The following is a 22,617-nucleotide window of genomic DNA, read 5'->3' as shown; positions in this document are numbered from 1 at the left end:
CCCAATCCCCTCTTTCATCTCCCCCTTTCCAATTTTCCCCCTTTTCCCCAAAATCCCCAAATTCCCGCCGCCCTCGCCGGAAAAAATGTCGAGCTACGGCACAATCCCGACCTCCTCCTCCCCGGCGGCGACCTCCGTCAGCCTCGAGTACATCTCCCGCGCCAAGGACCGCATCAAGGAGGGCCTCGGCGCGCGCCGCCCCTGGGCCGAGCTGGCCGACGTCCACAGCCTCGACCTGCCGCGCTCCCTCCGCGAGTCGTTGGCGCGCGTGCGCACGAATCTCGCCTACTTCAGCGTGAACTACGCCATCGTCGCGCTCGCGATCGTGTTCCTCAGCCTCCTCTGGCACCCGATCTCGCTCATCGTCTTCCTCGCGATGCTCGCGGTGTGGCTCTTCCTCTACTTCCTCCGCGACGAGCCGCTCGTGGTCTTCGGCCGGATGTTCAGCGACAAGGTGGTCCTGATCGTGCTCGGAGTGCTCACGATCTTCGTCCTGCTCTTCACCGGCGCGACGACGGAGATCCTGAGCGCGCTGCTCGTCGCGGCGGTGGTGGTGCTGATCCACGCCGTCGTGAGGAGGACCGACAATTTGAGCCCCGACGAGGAGTCCGCCGGGCTGCTGAGGTCAGCGAGTCCTCCTTCCTCCTGATTTTTTTTTTCGATTTCGGTTGTTTATCCTCTTCAATTCCACTGTTTCTGGTAAATTTCTGGTGAATTTGTGGTGAATTTTCAGAAATCAATTGATTTGATCGTGATTATCAGTTGTTGACTTGTTGAATTTTTTTGTGATTTTGTTCAATGTATGCGTGAGATGTATTTATTCAACAAATCTCTGAATTTATTTGCCAAAATCTAATTATGTTTGAAGTTTGAAGTTTGAATCATGGAATTTTGTTCTATCTTTTGAGATATTTTGAAAAGATGCAGAAATTATTGATTGGTGCTTTTATTGATATTGTGATTAATTCGTAAACAATGTTAATATTTTTAATTAAAATTAATGTGAAGAGTCGGCATGAATATATGTTATTGTCTTGTAGCTTATAAATTGTTACGTGTTTAAGTGGGCACATTTAAAAATCGCCTTGGATAGTAAAATTAATAGCACTACAAATTTATCTTAGAAATACTAGTACTCCCTCCGTCCCGCTTAAGATACACGTTTTCCTTTTTAGTTTGTCCCAACTAAGATGACACATTTTCTTTTTTAGTAACTTTCTCTTTTCAATTAATACATTCAACCACATCTATCTTCATCTTTCCACTTTAATACCTACACCCACCTTATCTCTCTCCAATTAAACACTTCAACCAATAACTCCTAAAATCCCGTGCCGGCTAAGCAATGTGTCATCTTAGCCGGGACGGAGGGAGTACTATAATTAACCATTTTCTGAGTTTCTCAAGATTAAAATTAGTTTATGTTAGAGCATCCACAATAGGAGACACTTTCTCCTGGACACTTCTCTTTTTTTTTCTATAGCCACTTTTGATTTGTCCACGGCCACAAAAAAAAAATTCCGCAACAATAGTCGACACTTTTGTTAGCCATATTTCACTTTTGGTGGGATATTTATAAAAATAAATAAAAAAACAATTAAAAATTTGAAATTTAAAAAAATAAAAAAATAAAAAAAATTTGGAAATCGGTGACCGCCGCGGCGATTGCACCGTGCAATAGATAGCCGCGGCGGCCGCCGCGTTTCTCTCTCCTTCGGCTCGTCCTCGGAGCATTCGGGGCGAAAGTCTTTCTGCCCCACAAAAGCTGTCCACCTCCGGCGCGGCCTCTTCCACTACAATACACAGGCGCGGCTTAGCCCCGATCGGGCCGTCCGCCGCGCACCTCTACTGTGGATGCTCTTATCAATAAAATTAGTTTATTGCTATGATATCAATAAAATATTATGTGGGTTGATAAAAAAAATTATTGAGCATCAAAAGAAGCAGACACCATGTTAGGCTCGGAAACCGTACTAATTAGCTCTTGTTTCAAAGAATAAAGAAAATTATAAAGCTCCCGTTACGATGCTAATTAATGGTTACAATCATTTTAATGCACTTTTAGAGTTTTAGTGCTTCATAAGTTATGTAAAACATAGGTGTAAAAATAAATTACTTTTCACATAAAAGGTTTACATAAGTGAAAAAGTCATCCATCTTTATGTTCGAATCGCATGAGATTCTAAAGGTCATCCACTCGAAGAATCATGGATACTTTTAAATAAGAGTATGAATATTGGGTCAATATGTGTAACTTAATTCTAGATGAAGATTGTGTCAAACCAACATATGTATATATTACTACTAACCAAGCAATAGGGTATCCATTCCTCAATAATGAAAACATAAACTTTACACTACCATTGCTATACACGAGGCAAAAATCTTGACAGCATCAGTTTAAAACAACTTCTTGATGCATAACATAAGGCCCTCTGTCTCTAGTTGAGAGATAGATTCGAGCTAAATCGCCCGGACAAATCATTCGCCATCCTCCCGCTCCGGCTCCCCACCTCCGACCCCGGTGTCATCAGCTGACCCGAATCCATCCCGTCTCCTTCCAGTATTCGAAGCACCTATTTCACCAAGGGCAGGTACATAGAACTTTTCATTGTCTGTAAAAAAGCATGTAATGTCTCAAGATGTAATCATTGTCTTCTTACCTGAGACATACGCGGCCGCTCTTGAGGGTCCCGTCGTATGCACAACGACGCAGCATGCAGCATGCAGTACACCTCGCTCTCTGCGTAGCTTCCCAGCCTCGGATCCACCAACTCATCGACAGCGTACGCTTCCAACAATGGCCGTGCCTGTAATTTGTTAGGATCAGTCTCGAAACACTTGGCGTACGATTTGGTATAGAAAGCGAAGTGTGTCTTACCCATTCCGTGAGGCACTGTTGGCCTTTGGGTCTGTTGAGGTCTACTGCCTTCCGGCCGGTGACCAGCTCCACCAGCACGACACCAAATGAGTAGACGTCGGCTTTTTCTGTGATCTGTCCACTCTGTGCATACTCGGGTGCCAAGTACCTTCATGAAGCATAGCATTATCTCAATGTTTTATAGTTCTTGAACCTTAAAGCATAAAGATGAGTGATTTACCCGAAAGTCCCGATTACTCTGGTTTCGACACCTGTCTCCCCATCGGGTTGCCATCTAGCTAGGCCGAAGTCTCCCACCTACACAGGCAAGAATAGACTACCATCAAGAAAGATCACATATATAATAGGGAGAGAGGTGGAATAGAAGTGAGGATTAAGAGATAGTACCAATGGTTCAAAATCATGAGTAAGGAGGATGTTATTGGGCCGCATGTCTCGGTGCACGATGCAACCAACCCTGCATTCCTCGTGAAGATACCGCAACCCACGAGCTGCTCCGACTGCCACCTTCTGCCGAGCATTCCAAGCTAGCGTCTTTTGATGGCGTCCTGTAAGTTTATAGGAAGCAATTCAATTGAGAACTATCTTAAAATCGGAACTTATCAGTTGGAAGCGCAAAACATATCAGTTAGTGACACAAAACATATCAGTTGGAACACAAGTTCTCATTTTAAAATAGTTCTCAATTGAACTACTCGCATTGCAGATAAGTAGAACTTCCCTATGTAGAAGGCGAAAGCATACCGTAAAGATGAGAATCAAGGGATCCGTTGCAGATGTATTCATACACCAATAATCTTCTCCCGTCCTCAATGCAGAAGCCAATCAACATAACAACATTCCGGTGCTGAGCGCAGCTCAGCACCTCAACTTCCGAGCAGAACTCTTGATCGCCTTGGGAGCTTGCCAGCTTGTGCTGCTTGACCGCGATGGTCTGGCCATCGGGGAGGACTCCTCTATGGACAGATCCATAACCGCCCTCAGCCAAAAAGTTCGCTTGCGAAAACCCTCCCGTTGCATGCTCCAGTTCTGCATAAGTGAACCACCTCGGAGGCTTCCCAAATACGGGCGTCTTGTGTTGGCATATGGAACACAACGGTGGAGGCCCGAGTGGAGCTGATCTTGAAAACGAGATAGCTTCTCGCAAGCTGCCACTGAAGTCAAGGCTAGACAGGTAGCTTGGGGATCGATAGCCAGCCTCATCGTCGTGCTTACACAGCTTACCAAGCAGAGCTTTGGTGGCAGGAGTCTGCATACGAGCACTTTCTCCGAGATGATCCATGGACTGACAGCGCGAACTGACGATATCAGCCATCCACGGCTGAAACCTCAAACTTGAAGTTGAAGAGAGAGTCTCACTTTCAGAATCCGAACTGGACTCATCGATCTCTCGTCGTTCTTGTTTAGTAACGAGCAGCTTCTCTTTCTTAAGGCACTCCTTCGCGTCAGCAATGAAGAAAGGCGAAGTTCCGGGGTCAGAGCTTGAGACTGACGACGTTCCAGCTTCAGTGGCGGTGAACGTCTCAGGGCTACTCGAAGGGGTAACGAGAGGTCCACGAGTGGGATTCAGGCAATCCTTTCTGATCTCTTGCTTGTCCGAAGACTTGTTATCGTCCGAGCTGACTGTTTCTGGCTCCTTTCTAGCTGCCCCGACTAAATTCAGCCGTAGTACCTTTGGCTGCGAACGCTTCATGACAACAATGTTGCATTGCAGTTCCTCCATACAACGCTTTTCCTCGTTTTTCAGATGTCTGCGTGATATAAACATGTTGTAAAACCACAGTTAATGAGCTAAACAGAGATGGATGATGGTGAAAATTACTTGTCCAAAACGACCCAATTCGCGTGGTTTTTCTTCGCCTCTGCAGCGACTGCTCCACATGGCGTCCCAGAGACGAGCTTTATCTTCACATTGATCTGCGATTTTTATCAGATAAAGCCGTGTTCATCGCTGTTTTCAAGCAAAAGTAGCAATAGTAAAACTTGTGAAATCACAATCTACTTACTTTATTTGGATCATAAACATCATGAAGCTGAAGAATCATTTGAGAGCAATAGTCTGTAATATCAGAGTTCAGCTCTGCATTTGTACCAGAGTTTGATCTCCTGTGACCACTTGCACAATCTCCAGCGAATCTCGGAAAGCCCCATAGCTTCCTACCTGATCAATGAGGGTCGAATGAGATGCCATATAAAACAAGAAAAATTTACACGAGAAACACGGAAATAATGATGAAACACAACACAATCCTCTGTGAAGCCAGGACAGCAGCTGAGATGAAAATCTACAGTAAAAAAACTTCAACCGACATTAAATTGGGCCAGCTACGACACCCTGACACGCGACTCTAATGTGGAGGAAATTTTGGAAGGTTTAGGGAGCGGACGGGGATGGAAAGGACTTACTACACAAGTTGTGTAAAATCATTTCAATTAAGTGTGAACAAGTACAGAAGAAATGTGGAGGAGCCCGGTTCATCGAAGTCCCTACCATGTGGACTCGGAAGCAAGACAGACATAAATAAACCAAACAATAGACAGAAACCAGCATAACTGTAGAAACATCACATGTATGAAGAATAAATGCTATAGCATCAAGCTCGAGTTTTCGGATTGAGTTACAAGTCCCACCTATCTACCCTTAAAACGGTCAACCGGCAAGGAGCTATAATCATAATACACAAACCAAGATTTTCATTCAGTATTATAAGGATCAAAAACACTCTGAAACTGCAAAATCGTTAACGGTTAACATAAAGGTTAAAGCTTTACAAAGGAAAGAAGTAAGGCAAAGAAAAGAGAAACATAAGGCACTGCAAGAATTTAAGATTCCATGTGAAAAAGGGAAAGAGATGAAACCAATGTTAGAAATTATTACCAGAACTGTGTGAAGATATGACCACAAGAAGAGTGATGCAATCCCCAGGCTGAACAACATGAGTCAGAGCCCAAACCAGAGCAGTCTTGGGAATCTCTCTAGCTGCCTTCACAGCCACCACAACCTTCTCAGCCATGGCAGAACCCTTTTCCCCTTTCTTCAACTCTCTACTCATCTTCACAACATATAAAAAAAAAAAAATTATTCCCCTCCTAAACAAAAAGTTTCTTCTGTCTCTCTCAAGAGGCAGCCACAGCTTGAAGCATTATATGAATGTTTGTCTACAAATGAAAGCAACACCAATAAACATTAGGTACATTATTAGGCCCTCTCTGCCCCACCACCACTAAAAGCTGTGATGAAACTCATGCATCTACAGCTGACTTGCTCACTGTTTTCTACCACCCCCCAAGAAAAAAGAAGCCCTTTTCAACCAAGAATCAACCAACATACTTATATACATAAGCTGATTTTAATTTCTTTTCTTTTTCAGTCAAAGCAATGATATCTTAAAACATTTTGGGTTTTAACCAGAGAGTGAATGTAACATGCAGTTTCCAGAAGTGGTACCAAGACAGCTATGTGAATGGATCTGCAGGGAGAGTTCTTTTCAAGCTGAAGACTCCACTGTTTGGCACATGATTGATCCCTGGCTACACCATAAACGACACAGCAAATACAACCACTTCCCTTTTTTCACCTCCACATTACAAACATACCCTCCTTTCAAATCAAGACAGGTCAAATTTTGGCCTAAATCTTGAAATTTGGCACAGAAAGATTCAAACCAAGACAGCACCTTTTCTCCTCCAACCTTAATTATTGGAATGCCAGAATGCTCAGATATCTATAACAACTCAAGAAATTTCAACCCTCCCTTTTCACTACTCATTAAGAAAAATTTAGCTGAAGTGACATGAGAGTTGAGTTTCTGTGCTAAGATAAGACTTCTCAATCAATCACCGAAAGCATAAATCCCTTCCTGCAAAATCCCACAAACCCATTCAGCAAATCCAAGAAAAAACACACAACACACACACTATTCAACACAAAAAGCAAATAGAAATATTAGAAAATGGGAAAACAGTTTTAACATTGTTGTTTTTTCAACCATCATGATTGTTTCTCCTTCTTTCACATCAAAGCAACTAAACATCACAACATGGATAACGATTTCACGAGAGAGAGAAAAAGGGATGTTACATGAGATGAGGCATTCAGGTTGAACAACCTCACCAACTCAAATCCCAAGTGATGTAAATGAAATCCCAGATAACAAAATTGAAAAAGATTCAATTTTTTTTGGCAATGTGATGATTCTTGAAAAAAATGACTTAACTCCTCATTTAGTGTAAAGGGGTGGGGTGGTGGGGAAAGAGCAATGATGGACTTACATTTGTAACAGCGACAGGTAAATGTCTACACAGAAAAAATACAATGCATAAAGAGACGATGCTTGCAAAATCTGTGCGGATGTAGATAGAGAGAGGTGCTCCAATTCTCTCTCAAAACTCTCTCTCTCTCTGTAATGATATTTACTGCTCCAGACAATGTCGCCGTCGAGGTTTTTGGGCTGTCGAGATTGCCCTGGTTTTTGCGTTTGAACTACTGTTTTGACCTTTTTTTCTCTCACCTCAATTTTTTTTGAAATTATGACTACTTTTTTTTTAAAATCGGATAAGATATTTCAAATTTAAAGATATTTTTGATTTTCCAAAGCATAAAAATTTTCAATTATAAAGTATTGTTGCTCAATTAACTTTAAATAGTGTTCTACTCCCTCCGTCCCCGATTAAAACTCACACTTTTCCATTTCGATTCGTCGTCACACTTTATTTTTACTATAAATAGTCAGTAGGTTTTACATATAAATAAGTAGTAGGTCACATTTTATTATAAAACCAATATAAAAAAATGGGTCACATATTCCACTAACTTTTTCAACCAATTTTTTTTATATTTCTTAAAACTCGTGTCCGGTCAAAGAGTGACTATTAATCGGGGACGAAGGGAGTAATATGTATTGACCAAACTATGTATAAATTGTTGGTTTCACTTTTCCTAGTGAGATTATTGCATTTTTTACAATTTATATAAAAAAATATTTATTTAAGAATTTTGGGCACTTGATTTGTGACTTTTTCAGTAGTCTAAAAAGATGTGCATTTGTAAAGAAATTAATCATAGAGGAATTATATTAAAATTTGACCTTATAGTCATTCAAGTGTGAATGTGCGGAAGGACCTTTATTTAAAAGATTTTAGCTATGATGATTTTACAAGTTGACTGTTTTCAAGCACAAAAATTTGAACCTCTAGCTATGTAGGACATTACTTTATGAAATTTAATTATGATTTTATAATAGTTACAATAAAATTACTAAAAGTGGTAGTAGTAATAATTTACTTCCGCATCACTAACTATTAATTTTACAATTTATTGGATCTCTATACCAACGAAAAATGAAAGAAAAAAAATAGTGATTTACTTGACTTGACTTCACTTGTTATTCTTTAACAAGAATCGTATTTCAAAGTTTGAGAAAACATATTTCTCATTTTACATTTGTGTAACACTTTTAAAATACATATTACTATGATAATAAATAAAATTTAAATTTTCTATAAAAAAAATGTGATTTGACTATGTTAGAACATGGACCTGCTCGTATGCGTCGGTTATTACGTCAAGCAACAATCCTACGTGGTGTTCGGTTTTCAAAATAAAATAATACTAAGATACAATCTAGGATTGGATTGTGAGATTAGTTTAGTCATAGGGGGTTAGCTATGATTAATTATCCTATGATTATCCACTAGAATTGAGTTGTGAGGTTGAATCTCATGAATCAAACACGCTACAAATTTAGTCTCGGATACAATCTTGCAAACCGAACACCCCTGTACTGTACTATTATAGCATGGACTATAGAGTTATAGTTGGAAATTTTAACAATTTTTTGAGTTAGGAATGACTAAAATTGAACTCTATTATTTAAAGGAGTTGATTAAATTTGTTATTTTATTTACAATGATATTTTAATTATTATTCAATTTAACCCCTAATTACGTTAAAATTACTCCTTGTTTGGTTTGTGTATTTAATAATCCTATCTCTAATTTCCACAATTAAATAAGAAACAGTACTAGATCTCGAAGCCAATAATTATAATCAATCCAGCTAGCATGTGTATGTTTATTCATTATGTTTTAACAAAAATAGAAACAATTACAATATCATTATATCTCAGTCACGTGATAATTTGGATATGCGAAGTGCCAAATACCACAAGACAAGTATTACTTGCAAAAAAAGGGAATTTTAGTTATCAATTTTGGAAGTTACCAAAACAAGGAGATAATCAACTTCTACACTTTCCACAACTCAAATTTAAAAGGGTAGTAATATAAATTATTTCTTCACGTGGTGGTAATATAAAATTGACATTATTTTAAATGCTTTTGGACTTCAATAATTCAAACATTTTGGTTTTATTCGAAAGTAACAATTCAAACTTAAAGCATAATAACGTTAGAGGTAAAAGTTAATAAAGCATTTCCTATGTAATGTTTGGTTTTGAAATAATAAAGAGATCATTCACACCTCCTTTTATGGGTATTGATGTATCGAAGTGTCTTGAATTTGAACAAATTAATTGGCAGTATTTGGTTAATTAATTTATAAGTATTTAATGATTTGAGCTCTTTGGATTAATTGAAATGGATGTTTAAAACGTCGGCACTTAGTTGACCATATTTTCATTGTTTCACATATTAATTACAATTAATTTAGTTAAAATCGTGCCTTTTATTTCTAAATGAATAAATAAATTCAATTTGCTGAGGATATCTTAAATGATTAATTGCACATAAAATCACAAAATTTGGTTAAAAAAAAATTCATAATTGGCCTATGATAAAAAAAATTTCGAGCAAATATGGTGCTAAATTGGCGCATACGTGTAAAATTTTGATGATGTGAAATGTGAAGAAATAGTTGTGTGTACGTGTATTATGTGACAATTAAAGTACGTCGTTTTAAAAAAAATAAAAATATAACTTTTACCAAATAAGACAATTCATAAATTTTAAAATTTTGTGATTTGTTATTTTACTTTAGAAAGATGACAAATTAGAAATGATATTATTTGTGATTTTAGATGATTATACTGAAAATTGGTAAAAGATTTGAAAAAAATATGGCGCGCTTGTGCAAATAAAGTTGAATTTTTTAATTGGGCAGATTTGTCTTTATTAGTACAGTATTCAAATTAAAAGTAAAAAAGAACATAAATATTTTGTCTTTATTAATAAGTAAATTTCAGTATAAAGTGGCCGGCGCAATACAGTCACAATAATGAATAATCAGATTATCTAAAATTAAAAAAAAAAGGCTGTTTTCAATTCAATGAGCTTTCATTAGTATGTCCCACAAATTTTTACTACTAATATTTATTTTTAATTATTTTCTCATTTGTTTATATTTAAAATATTGTCGTTTTGGAAAAACTTAGGTCTTATTTAAACAGCAACAGCTACATGTAATCATGACTTTCAGTAGTTTTGTGTCTTTAACTTGTTCTGTATTTTTATTAAAGCTGCACTATTCCATTTAAGACAATTTCTCATTCTACTGACATGTCAGAAGTTTTGATCATAATCTTTATTTATGGTGTTAGTATTATTTCTTATGAATTTGTAATGTTTGTTGTATTTTCAGTTAGTTTTTTAGAATAAGGTATTTCAGTTACTTAAATTCAAATTAAGCATGACATTGTTCATTTAAAAACATCAAAGGACATGGTGTCATATTTTATAAGCACTTTATTTGTTCAATCGTTTGCAATATAGTGCTTCGACTAAGAAGAGAAACGAGTTTAAAAAGTTAGTAAAATATTTATTATATAAATAATATGAATAAGGAAAACAATTAGATATTAATGTGAGATAGATACTCCCATTCTCCAGTGACTGAATCTTATAGAAAGTCCTACACATATTTATAATATGGAGATAAAGAAAAAGATAAACCTAAATTAAGAATATAAATCAAATCAAATTATAAAAACGAGTATAAAATAAAACATAATGATAATTATAAATACTACTCTATATACAAATTATCAGCCTAATTCATGCATGAAATAAAATAAAATAAATATATAATAATTTAGTATCTTATTTTTATATACAACTAGTTATAGTATAATATGAATATAGGAGTACTAAATTATTGAAATGTGATGCCCACTTATCTAAAAAAAATTAATAATGAGAATTTTAATTGACAAACATATGGAATGACAAAAATAGGACATTATATCTTGGACGGAATGAATAAATGAAAAGTTTAAGATTCAATCACATATTTCTCCACCTTCAAATTTTGCAAAAAATAATTTGATGGGCCATTTCAATTTTTACATTTAGTTCAAATCAAGAAAGTGAGATACCTTCAACTTTAAAAGAGAATAATAACCAAAAGTAGAATGAATTCAAATCATGAAAAAGAATGTACATACACAAATCACTTTAACCAAATTAAAAATAATTAATAATAATACATTTATTTATGGTAGTCAAAACATTAAACCTCACAAAATTAGTAATTTTTTCATTCCATAATAGACAATATATTTGGGGATTAATACAAGATTTTAAGAGATATTATATTGTGTGTGTTAAGTGAAAAAGAGAAAATAATAGAGCATATTTATATTAATGTGAGATGAAACTTTTTAAAAGAAAAAGAAATGGGACATTTTTTATAGAATAAACTAAAAAAGAAAGTGTGACATCTATTATGAGATGAAAGAGGTAATATACAAAACGGCTGCATCTCGTTTTCTTTCAAAACTCAAGTAAAATTAGGTAAATTTCGTTTTTCCTCTTGAAAATCACTTGTTGGATTTGCAACTTTTTTGTTTTCACACTCAATTAAAAAAAAAGGGAAAGCATGAGCAATGTGGAATTGTTATCGAAATTAGAGTACTAAAAAATGCTCTCGACAACAAAACTATTATCAAGGCCAGGGAACATTTAATACATTAATTTATTGAATCTTTGCTGGGAGGTACATAAAAGATTAAAATTTTGAATAGAAAAGTTCTAAACTTGTGATAGATGCAGCTATCGAAATATCTTAGCTACTAGTATAAAATAAACCAAATCAAATCCTAAAAGCTATGAGAATGAATCATAAAATACAACAAAATATGCATATTATCAGATATCGGTTGAGCTATGGAGTGTGGGAGGAAAATTGTGCTAGCATATTGGAAGAGAATATGACATTCTCTCCAATAAATTCCCTACCTATGAGCTCCAATGCCCCCACAAACAACAAGGCATTATTGGTATTGACATGTCAATTGTCAGAATAATCAGAAACTCCCATTCAACTATTATCTTATAGTCCCCACTCTAGATTTAGTCTATTTTCCCTTTCACATTTTGAAAATTTTGTAACCTTTCTGAATCTTCTTGGATGAATAAAATCCAAAATCACATGAAATCACCCTTGTGGCCTTGTCTTATCTCACTTCTAATTCTAAATACTCCTTCATCTGCTCCAGCTACACTACTAGAGGTATGGAAAATTATTTGATTCCAACACTAAAACAAAAACAAAATCTTACTTGGTATTGGACTCCTAAATTTGTTTCTCATCTACTCCGTCCACTATCCACTATTAATGGCGACATATGTTTTGATGTGAAATTAGCTAAGTCGTAGAGAAATAGAGAGAAAGAAATGTTCAAAATATTATTAGCGTAGAATGTGATCCGCTTCATTAGATGAGAAATATACCATAAATAAAAAAGGGACTAACTTTTGTGTACATGAGTATTACTTGTGGACAAATAAAATACTCCCCCCATCCCACAAAAGATGTTACACTTGTGGGATGACACATGATTTTAGGAGGTTTTGTTTTGTGTGCTAGATGAAGAGAGAAAATATTATTTTTATATTCATGTAAGAGAGAACTTTTTCCAAAAATAGAAATGTGACATCTTTTATGGGACAAACTAAAAAGGAAAGTGTGACATCTTTTGTGGAACAGATGGAGTACTACTGTTATCAACTTAAATTTGATTCTTTATCAACTTAAATTTGATTCTTTAGTTAACCATATATTTTTGAAACTAAATTTGAGCTTTGGTGAAGGGCCCAGTTTCTAGCAGCAATCAAACTTGATCAAGAAAGAAGGCCCAATAATACAAATAAAATAAACTAATAAAGTGACAGTAAAGTAATTGAAGTAGTAGTAATTCATTTTGTGATTGTTAAGTGTTTCGGCCCATTTAAAGGCCCAAGTCCAACAGATGAGCCCAAGTACTCAATTCCACACAACTCAAACGACATCGTACTAATGCATGTCTAAATATTTGAAAATTCAATCAACATCTTCGGTTGTATTAGAAGAGTGGGAAATTTGTATGGAAAATTGAAATATGGGAATTGGAAAAAGCATAAGTAGAGTTTTCCCCTCATTTGGTTTTTGTTTTTCATATTGTGGCGTTTATCCTAAAGATCACCGTATTCAAGGGGAGATAGTACTTGAGCAATTTAGCAATGCGTTCTTTGTTTTAAGAAAACCTGGAAAATCATGAACAAATAGTAAGGTGTAAATTGCATGATAATCATGTCTTAGTTTACGAGAGGGTACGCGTAGTTTGGTTGAATTGCAAATCTTGGATATTCGAGATTGGTATAATGTCAACAAACTTCCAAAAGGGTTCCATATGCTTGAAAAGCTCCAACACCTTTTCAATTGTTCCCTCGAAGGAGTAGCTCAGTTAAATGGTCTCCGCGCTTTGGGTGGATTAAGAGGTCTAAGGGAGAACGAGTTCAATGTTGGAGATGATGGGAACGAGTTTGTTTTTTTGAAAAACTTAAACCTTCTTACCGGATCTCTAACATTGAGTATATGGTGTGGAAAAGTTTGCAAGAACTGCAGGAGAAGCAGAATTAAGGAACAAGATACACATTCAATTACTTTATATAATATTCGTAAGTGATTGGAATAGAATCTCTTCATCTTCATATATCTAATAAAGATGTTGTTGTCTTTCCTAAGCTCAAGAAACTAGCATTTTCCCACATAATTCATGTTGCATATTGAGGGTTCATCAGAACTGAAGAAAGTTATGTAGACAAGGAAGGTTCAGCATGGAGATCCATATTCCAATATAATCCCCATCTTGTATAATTTCAAAGTCCTAGTGCAAATTTTGTGTCTTTTTCTCACTTTCAAGTTTGTTTTACTTTTGAGATTGTACTCCTTGTCCCATAAAAGTTGAGTCATTTTAACTTTTTCATTCGTTTTGAAAAAATCGTAATAAATAGTTAGAATGGATAAATAGTAAGTAAAATCGAGAATAACGTAGATAAGAGTCTTCTCTACGTTATTTTCCAATTTACTTTACTATTTATTACGATTTTTTCAAAACGAGTGCACAGAATGAAATGACTCAACTTTTATGGGGACATAGGGAGTATATTATAGCACGTCTTCTTAATCATAAATGTCTAGTAGACGGCTACTCTTTTTGTTTCATGGTGTTTTTCCCATTGGTTTTTTTTTGCCACGAAGATTTTAATGAAGTATTGGATAAGATTAAAGCTCACGGATTTCAATAAATAGTAGAACAAAACTCCTTTTTAGTTCCTAAATATATGGCCGGAGGGGTAGAGTTACAAGAATGAAATAGCTACTTGCACCTAGGGTAAAGCCGTCAATCCCACATATGGAACTCCGGGCCGGGTTAGAAATTTCTAACCCTAATCCTATGCAAACTACTCATCTCTCTTACTTTATCAATTGTACATTAATTCACGTGTTATTTCAAATACTCATATTTTTATAGGACGACGCTGAGCACTTATTTTTATACTAATACAATATGAGTGAAATTAGTTAATGAAATGTGAGTTCCATTATAAGAAATGGTAAAAGCTAAGAGTGTCAATTAATTGAAGATGGATAAAATAGAAAATTAGTGTAAACTATCGAGGAACGGAGGGAGAGTAATAGTTTATGAAAGGAATCCGATTCCCTTATTTATGACGGCCTAGCTAGACGCAGATCTCTAGTAATTACGTCTAGTTTCACGTGTTAAATATTTCGTTTATATTTTCCACGGGCTGATTAGTAATTTATTACTCTCTCCTTATCCCATGCAAATATCTGCTTGTATCAATTATACGTACAGATTAAGAAGGGGGATAGAGGCTATACTTCAAATTAATAAATTTTTTGACTTGAAATAATTACCGCAGAGGGTACGTAGTTTACTCAAGGATTTCGATATTGTGGCTTTGCAACATGTGCATCAAGAAGGAAACTTTGGTGCTAATTTTTTATCGCATTATGCTTAATTACTTATTCTTATCATAGACGTGTTCATGAGCTCGAGGTCCCTCCATTGGGGCTCCACAACTGGTTGCTTCATGACAGACTAGGTGTTGCTTATCTTCGTTGATTTTGTTTTTATATTCGGGCTTTGCCCGCTTTTTTTTTAACCAAAATAAAAATAATAATATTTGACCAAATTTTATGATTTAATATTTTATTTTAAAGTCTTATGCTACCACGATTTCATGATTTAAAAAATGAATATTATCACTGTATTGTAATATTTAACAAGTATTTTCTGTAATATATTTATAACAAGACTTTAAAAACAATTTGATATATATTCTCATAATGAGAAACATTCTTACACACATAAAACATATATTGTTCTATTTTGATAAAAGGATCGAAAACATTAGGTTTCTTTGTATCAATTGTATTATTTCTGAAAATGATTTAGGAATTAGAATAAGCTACAATTTAGGAATTAGAATAATCTATATAAGAGAACTATACCGTTTACTAATATTTTATATTTCTTACTTGATTGTAGGAGATTTATTTCCAACATATTTGAAAAATACTAATCTATTGAATGGGTACAAGAGCCCATGTGCGAAACTAATTTATTTGTGCCAAATCACATATCTCTAGATTCATATTATCATTTCGATTCTATCACAAAAGAATAAAATTATCATATTTCTCAATGGTGCACGAGGTCATGTGCGCAATTACGTTTTACTATGTGCCAAATTAGAAGTTCTCTAGATCAACTACCTTACTAAGTTACATACTTTATCTACTTCCATTGTCAGCCAAAATACATGTTTCATCATTTTTGGTAATCCACGTATTATATGCTAAATTAACTATTACATCCATATTTTAATAGTATAAATTAACTATTACATCCATATTTTAAGAGTATAAATTAACTATTACATACATGTTTCATCATTTTTGGCAATTTATTTACTTTTTCTCCATTTTTAGTAAGGGTGTCCACGGTGGTAGCCCTCTTGGGCATGCCCAAACCATCATTTCTTGGGCATGCCCACCAAACTTGGCTCTTGCCCTCAAAACTTGGCCACCACAATGGTGGCCCTCCGGGCCACCAATTAAAATTATTTTCTTACATTTTTTGTTATATTTTAATTTAGCTAGAGTAATTATTGGACTATAATAGTTATAAAAAATCTAAATTAATTTTAAAAAATTTGACAATTACAAGTAAATATATTTATTGAAAATTTGAATTTTAATTGTTTCCATATTTAGGGTGTGAATTGAAATCACAATCCTTAATTAAAAAATTGACCAATTTAATAGGGATTTAATGATTGAGATTGATTTGTTTCCCAAATTAATGCTAAATTACTGCAAAATTTTTTGAAACTTACCATCTAATTTTCGTCACATTCCCCCTCTCTCTCCTTTTCATCTTCTTCACTTCATCTTCTCCAAAACCCTAAAATTAACACAAAAACTGAAAAAAAAACATTGAAACCATGGCCCGGGCCGCGGCTCTCGGCCCTTGCAGTGGCAGGCCGAGCCGCGTGCCCAAGAGCCTCGGCCTGGCCGAGAGCTCGGCTCTCTCTCATCCACCCTCCATGGCCGCGTCCTCCTCTCGGCTCAGTAGTGGGGGGCCGCTCCCTGCCCAAGCCCGGGCCAAGGGCCGCGGCCCTCCCACTGTGGACACTCTAAGTGGATCATATGCTAAATTAACTATTACATCCATAGAAACCACATTCTAGTAGTATTTTTTTCACTCATTTTCTTTAAAAAGTGAAATAATTTCTTAGTTCCCATGCTGAGTCAAAACGTGTCTTTAAATGGCGGAAATCATTTGGGCGTGAGTTCCACGGAAGTCTAACTGAAATCAAGGGTAAAATGCCCAAAAACCGTCAAATTTGGTTGTCCATCAACTTTCAGAAATAAATGATTACTATATCATAATTTTGACAATTGTCCCGTAGCGAAGAAATCTATGCATCTTCATTTGTTATGTATAGTCCATCTTTGGTTAAATTTTCTAACGGGTCCAGTGTCCAAAGATAGACTTACAAGGCATGAAACATTAGTGAAGACATACTTTACACAAAAATTGATCAAACTTGGTGGATTTTCACCAATTTTCAGTAAAGGTGAGTGGAAAGAGTTAATGGAAAATGCGGTGGACCTACCATTTATTGCAAAAGTAAACTAGGACTCCTAATGACGGACAAACTAAAATAGTAAACCGGTCTCCTAATGGCGGACGAAGGGAGTAATACAATTAAATAAAACCCACACTCCACTAACTTTTTTCACTCATTTCCTTTCTAAAGTAAAATAAATTCTTAGTTCCCATGCCAAGTCAAAATGTGTCTTTAAATGACGGACATAAAATGTAGTATAAAATTTGTTCTTTTGGATAGCATGAGGATATCTAATAGCATAATGTCATAACGCAGTAAATGGAAACCACATTGAATGCTAGACACATCATAAAAGCGTTAGCTTTTGATTTTAAACAATATATTTTGGTTTATATTTTTATGCAATATTTAGGTTAAAATATTGTTGACTATTTATTTTTGACGAATTCGTTAATCGTGGAACAAAATATATTGTTTAGGATAAAAAGATTACACACTTAATAAGACCAAATAGGTTTTTTTCATTTTGATATCGTAGTTGTGGGAAAATGTCGATGCTTGTGACATTAAAATATTGGTGGATCGTTCCAGAAATATGGCCGGCTGAAGCATATATATATTTGGTGAGATAATACTTAAAAAGAGATGAACCATGTGCCAAATTAATTAATTTACTTGGTTAAATGGCAATAACTATGGTGCCTAGAAGATGTAGACATGCTAAACTTCATCTATAAATAGAGTGGATGCATTTCCACAAAGAACCACACAAACAAGTTTGATTCAAATATTACAGCTTTAGCCTTTCTACTTATCAATTTGGTAATCTTCTCTCCTCGCCTTTTTTTTTGCAAGTCCTATATGGAGTATTTCCTTATTGTTTTTATCGCTATCATCCTAAGTAATGAGTTTATGTTTGCATTGGTAAAAAATCATTGGGTTCAATCTTAAAACCAATTGGTGATAGGAAGAGAGGCTTATAAGCTTATTTATTGGTTTCAATTCTCTCCCTGCATCGATATATGATATTGTTATAGGTATATGTTTGTTTTCATTTGCCAACACTTCTCTCAAACCCTTCAAGGTTCAACTATTTTTCTGATATGGTTGGATCAACCCTCAATCGAATTGACCCAAACTCAAAGCTAGATATACTGTTGGATGAGTCATTTTTTAGTTTTAATCCAAATATACTATGCTACCATGTTAAACATGGATGAATTAAGCGATAGTAAAAGATACTTCAGATGAAAGTGAGAGCAAGGTGTTTGTTGTATTTCCTTGAGTTAGACGTAGTTTAATTTGTCTTCATTATTCTTTATTTCTTGTATATACTTGACTATTTTTGTTCTAAACATATATGACCAAAATACAAATTTGGTCCAAAACAGTAACTTTTTGAAAAATAGGTGCATAACAAATGATAATATTGATGAAGTAGTCCTTCAACGGTCAACGCTAATTGCACAGGGGCATAACTTGTTTTTCAAAAAGTGAATGTTTAGGACCAAAAATTAACCTCTTTATACTTTTTTTTAATCCTCCAACATGTATACATTGCTTTATTTTTGTCTTCAATCTAGTAGTAATACAAAAGTATTTATATCGGTTTGATCATCATCACCTTGTATTTTTCCCACATGATATATATACACACCAGAGGCGGACATATGCAGTGCCATGGGGGTCCCATGGAACCCCCAACATTTATATGTTTTACTATATACTCCCTCCGTCCCAGAGAAGTTGGCATACTTTGAAAATGGCACGGGATTTTAGGAGGTTTTGTTTTGTGTGTTAAATGGAGAGAGAAAATATAATTTTTATATTCATGTGAGAGAGAACTTTTTCCAAAAAGGGAAATGTGACATCTTTTGTGGGACAAACTAAAAAGGAAAGTGTGCCATCTTTTGTGGGACGGAGGGAGTATATTTTAGGTTCATGCGTTAGTGTAAGTGGCTGAGAATCCAGCCTTCAACTTTTGAGGTTTAGGGTCGAATCTTGTTAGGGCCATAGTTTCTTCACTATGTTTCCGATTAGATTTTTTTTATTTTGTCAACTCTACCTTTTTCTTCAAATAGACAAGCTATTAGTTTTAAATTATACACACTACGCAATAATTATTTTATTTTATTAACACTTACCATTTTTCAACTACTTTTAACGATTATATGTATAAGTAGTTATTGTCATCACCCTTTTAATATTCTGCAACTGTTAATACTCACTTTGTTCAATAGTAGTGGATGCATTTTTTTCCAGCACGGAGATTAAAAAGATTGTATTGAATAATTTAAATAAACGAATAATACAACACGAAATTAAAAAGGTTGAGAGATGAAGAGAGAATAAAGTAAGAGAAAGTACAGTTAAGTGAGAAAAAATATGTGACTTTTACTAAAAAGAGAAATGACTTCACTACTTTGGAACGTACCAAAATGGCAAAATAACTATACTATTATGGAACTGAGGGAATAGTAATTTGGATCCCTCATAGTCGAAATCCTGCGTCCGCCACTGATACACACATGCATTTCTCACTTCAACTTTGTTGTGGAGCATTGTATTTAAGGAGTAATATATATATGGTGGCCGGTGGAAGTGCAGGTTGATATCATGGCATCCAACTTACCAAGGTTCATCAAGCTGCCTAATCCAAGTGAAGGTGGACATGAAGATTACTATGAAGTGGCAATGTACAGGGGTGAGGCAGATGGCATTGTATCTTTAGATGGAGATCTAGAGCTCAACTCATTCACCAAGATAGAAGTCGAGCCAGCCCTGATCAATCGAAACTACGTCCACCTCCGCTTCACCCGAACCAACAGATACTTGGGCCGGAACGAAGACGGCCTCCTCGTTGCTCGAAACACCTTCCCCGTGGAAGACACCACCCTCCCTTCCTGCACCCTGTTCCAGCCATCTTCCCCCGATCAAGCCGGCCTCTACGACCTCACCCACGTCCAAACGGGCTACCTTGTCAGACAGGATGGTAGTGGGCTACGCTTCTCCATCCGAAATCCTCCTTCCTCGCCAAACAAGCTGCACCTTGTGGACTGGGAGACAACGGTTAAGCTCCCGCTCGACGGTTATATTGCCTTCAAGGGCGACAACGGAAAATATCTCCAGACATTCCTCAAGGACGGCCAACGCTACCTCCAGTTCTCCTCCGACGATCCCAACATTGAGAGCGCAGCATTCCGTGTCGAACCTCTATCGAATGGGGATTACAAAGTATTCCTCCCGGATCGTTCTCGGTGGTTTGCCAATCCTAACTGGGTTTCGATCGTAGGAAGCACGCAGCGTGGCGAATGGTTTAGGCCGGTGAAAGTCGGCGACAGCAGCATCGCCCTCTTCAGCACCGAAGCGAAGCTCTTCTGCAGCCGCGCGAGCGGCGAGGGCCTCACGGACTGCCTCTCCGCCAACGTTGCCACCATTCCCAGCACGGCGAAATTCGAAGTGCAGGAGCTCGTCCAGGAGAGACTGATCTACCACGTCGACTATGACATGGATTTCGGGAGAATATCCGACGAGCAGCCTTACCTCGCGGGCCAGTCCGTGGTCACCAACAACTCGTCCGAGGAGGCTGTGATGGCGGTTGAGATCACGTACCAGGACGAGAAGTCTTACACCTTCACCCGCAGCTCGTCTGTCACCGCGGGCGTCAGCTCCACCTTGGAAGGTAATGATAGAAATCCATGGGTTCCATCCTAAAATCAATTGGTGATAGGAGGAGAGGCCCATGAGACTTATATACTAGTTTCATTTTTCTTTTGACACCGATATGTGACAATTTTATGTTATATTTTTAGTTTCAATTGCCAACAGGTAAAATACCCTTCATCGCGAAAGGATCCATCACCGTCTCTGTGGACATGACTGAGACGTTTGAGTGGAGCAGCACCACCAAGATTACAACCTCCATTACCGCTTCCACGTCGGTCGCTGTGCCCCCTAGGACTGCTTTCATGGTTAGTTATGTTGGGACCAAGGGCACCTGCAGCGTCCCTTTCTCTTACACTCAGCAAGACAAGAGCTCGTACGACGGCAGCATCACCCGTGTCCGGAAGGATGACGGTTCCTACACTGGCGTCAATTGTTACAACTTCGAATTTAAGATCGAAGCAGACAGCACGCTCAAGCTCACCAATTAATCCACCTTCTTTCAACTTTGCTTTGCGCTAATAAACTCAAATCCTGGCTAGCTCGTTTCCTGTCCCAGGATTTGCTTTGTTTACCTTTGTTTTTCTTTCAATTTCTGGATTTAATTTCTTGTACGATTTCCTTTTTATTTCAATCGAGGAATGGTGTGTCGTTTCAGTTAACTATATATTCTACTATTTCTCACTATCTAAACCATGTTCATGTGTCATTGAAATGTGTATGGAAAGGAAGGTGTGATTCTTAGTGATATATGATGTAGTATTTGATTTGAAGCCTTTTCACAAGCAAATAGTATTCAAAACATTGCATCGAACAGACGGCGTGCATACTGCTGACGGAGCAAATACTCGCTCCGTTTCTTATAGTTGAGCCATTTTTCCATTTCGGGAAGTTTCTTCATACTTGAGTCATTTCTATATATGGTAAACTAATAAAGTGACAGTAAAGTAATTCATTAGCTACCATATCTCCCGTGAAATGTAGAAGTATCATATTTAAATATGTAAACATTTTTATGTACAAATAAGTGAACTTTTATTAGTAACTTTCTCACTATTCCGGGAGTACTAATAAAAATTTCTATGAATATGAAGTAGTACTCCCCCCGTTCCTTCATAGTTGAGGCGGAACTTTTCGACACGGAGTTTAAGAAATGAATGTTGAGTGTGTTAAATAAATAGATAAAAAAGTAAGAAAGAGAAACAGGTAGAGAGAATAAAGTAAAAAGTGAATAAAGTAGAGAGAATAAAGTATGAGAGAGTAAAGTAAGAAAGGGAAAAAAGTTACTATATATGGAAATGACTCAACTATGAGGGAACTTCCCGAAATATAAAAATGACTCAACTATGAGGGAACTTCCCGAAATAGAAAAATGACTCAACTATGAAGGAACGGAGGGAGTAATTCATTTTGTGATTGTTAAGTGTTTCGGCCCATTCAAAGGCCCAAGTCCAACAGATGAGCCCAAGTATTCAGTTCCACACAACTCAAAACGACATCGTTACTCATGTGGCACCTAGTCAATAGAAAGAGTTGAATCACTTTTTTCGACAATCTACATGGCTGATTTACAACTTCATCGAGAGAGTTGCAGCCGTCATCGAAGATCAAATACGCTACCAAGTGAATTTGCTTAGAGGCCTCGAGAAAGAGCTTCTCGATCTTTCCGTCAAGCTTAAGACCATCAGGAATGT

At 36.5% G+C, this 22,617-nt stretch overlaps 3 protein-coding genes across 5 annotated transcripts; 2 read left to right on the top strand and 1 right to left on the bottom strand.

Annotated features, from left to right (window-relative positions):
• Window positions 1-884, top strand: LOC125204801 (PRA1 family protein F2-like). The gene has a single exon (XM_048103535.1). It carries the CDS (start codon window positions 86-88, stop codon window positions 647-649), a length of 564 nt encoding a protein of 187 aa, XP_047959492.1. The 5' UTR covers window positions 1-85; the 3' UTR covers window positions 650-884.
• Window positions 885-2,272: 1,388 nt separating this feature from the next.
• LOC125204795 (inactive protein kinase SELMODRAFT_444075-like) lies at window positions 2,273-7,307 on the bottom strand. Of its 2 annotated transcripts, none has more exons than XM_048103530.1 (11): window positions 7,154-7,307; window positions 6,330-6,741; window positions 5,760-5,934; window positions 4,888-5,042; window positions 4,704-4,798; window positions 3,626-4,632; window positions 3,269-3,429; window positions 3,102-3,178; window positions 2,882-3,029; window positions 2,664-2,810; window positions 2,273-2,576 (listed from the first exon to the last, which is right to left on the bottom strand). In XM_048103530.1, exons 3-11 carry the CDS (start codon window positions 5,932-5,934, stop codon window positions 2,442-2,444), a joined length of 2,100 nt encoding a protein of 699 aa, XP_047959487.1. In that variant the 5' UTR covers window positions 6,330-6,741; window positions 7,154-7,307; the 3' UTR covers window positions 2,273-2,441. The 2 variants fall into 2 exon arrangements, with proteins under 2 accessions (XP_047959487.1, XP_047959488.1); XM_048103531.1 differs by lacking the exon at window positions 7,154-7,307 and adding an exon at window positions 6,963-7,093.
• A 10,734-nt stretch (window positions 7,308-18,041) lies between these two features.
• On the top strand, window positions 18,042-21,585 carry LOC125204799. Of its 2 annotated transcripts, none has more exons than XM_048103532.1 (3): window positions 18,042-18,082; window positions 19,868-20,942; window positions 21,089-21,585. In XM_048103532.1, exons 2-3 carry the CDS (start codon window positions 19,877-19,879, stop codon window positions 21,412-21,414), a joined length of 1,392 nt encoding a protein of 463 aa, XP_047959489.1. In that variant the 5' UTR covers window positions 18,042-18,082; window positions 19,868-19,876; the 3' UTR covers window positions 21,415-21,585. The 2 variants fall into 2 exon arrangements, with proteins under 2 accessions (XP_047959489.1, XP_047959490.1); XM_048103533.1 differs by having other exon boundaries at window positions 21,073-21,149.
• The last annotated feature ends 1,032 nt before the right edge of the window (window positions 21,586-22,617 follow it).

The sequence above is a fragment of the Salvia hispanica genome, chromosome 2 (genome assembly GCF_023119035.1).
Source record: "Salvia hispanica cultivar TCC Black 2014 chromosome 2, UniMelb_Shisp_WGS_1.0, whole genome shotgun sequence".
Taxonomy (NCBI): Eukaryota; Viridiplantae; Streptophyta; class Magnoliopsida; order Lamiales; family Lamiaceae; genus Salvia; species Salvia hispanica.
This window is presented reverse-complemented; position numbering and strand designations above follow the sequence as displayed.

What these genes read in the sequence shown, in the direction of transcription:
- LOC125204799 (XM_048103532.1), top strand. Translation starts at nt 19,877, where the DNA reads ATGGCATCCAACTTACCAAGGTTCATCAAGCTGCCTAATCCAAGTGAA. An exon ending in CGTCAGCTCCACCTTGGAAG is followed by an intron (nt 20,943 to 21,088) that starts GTAATGATAGAA and finishes AATTGCCAACAG; the next exon opens with GTAAAATACCCTTCATCGCG.
- LOC125204801 (XM_048103535.1), top strand. Translation starts at nt 86, where the DNA reads ATGTCGAGCTACGGCACAATCCCGACCTCCTCCTCCCCGGCGGCGACC.
- LOC125204795 (XM_048103530.1), bottom strand. Translation starts at nt 5,934, where the DNA reads ATGAGTAGAGAGTTGAAGAAAGGGGAAAAGGGTTCTGCCATGGCTGAG. An exon ending in CCTTGATTCTCATCTTTACG is followed by an intron (nt 3,430 to 3,625) that starts GTATGCTTTCGC and finishes ATAAACTTACAG; the next exon opens with GACGCCATCAAAAGACGCTA. An exon ending in CTCATGATTTTGAACCATTG is followed by an intron (nt 3,179 to 3,268) that starts GTACTATCTCTT and finishes TTGCCTGTGTAG; the next exon opens with GTGGGAGACTTCGGCCTAGC.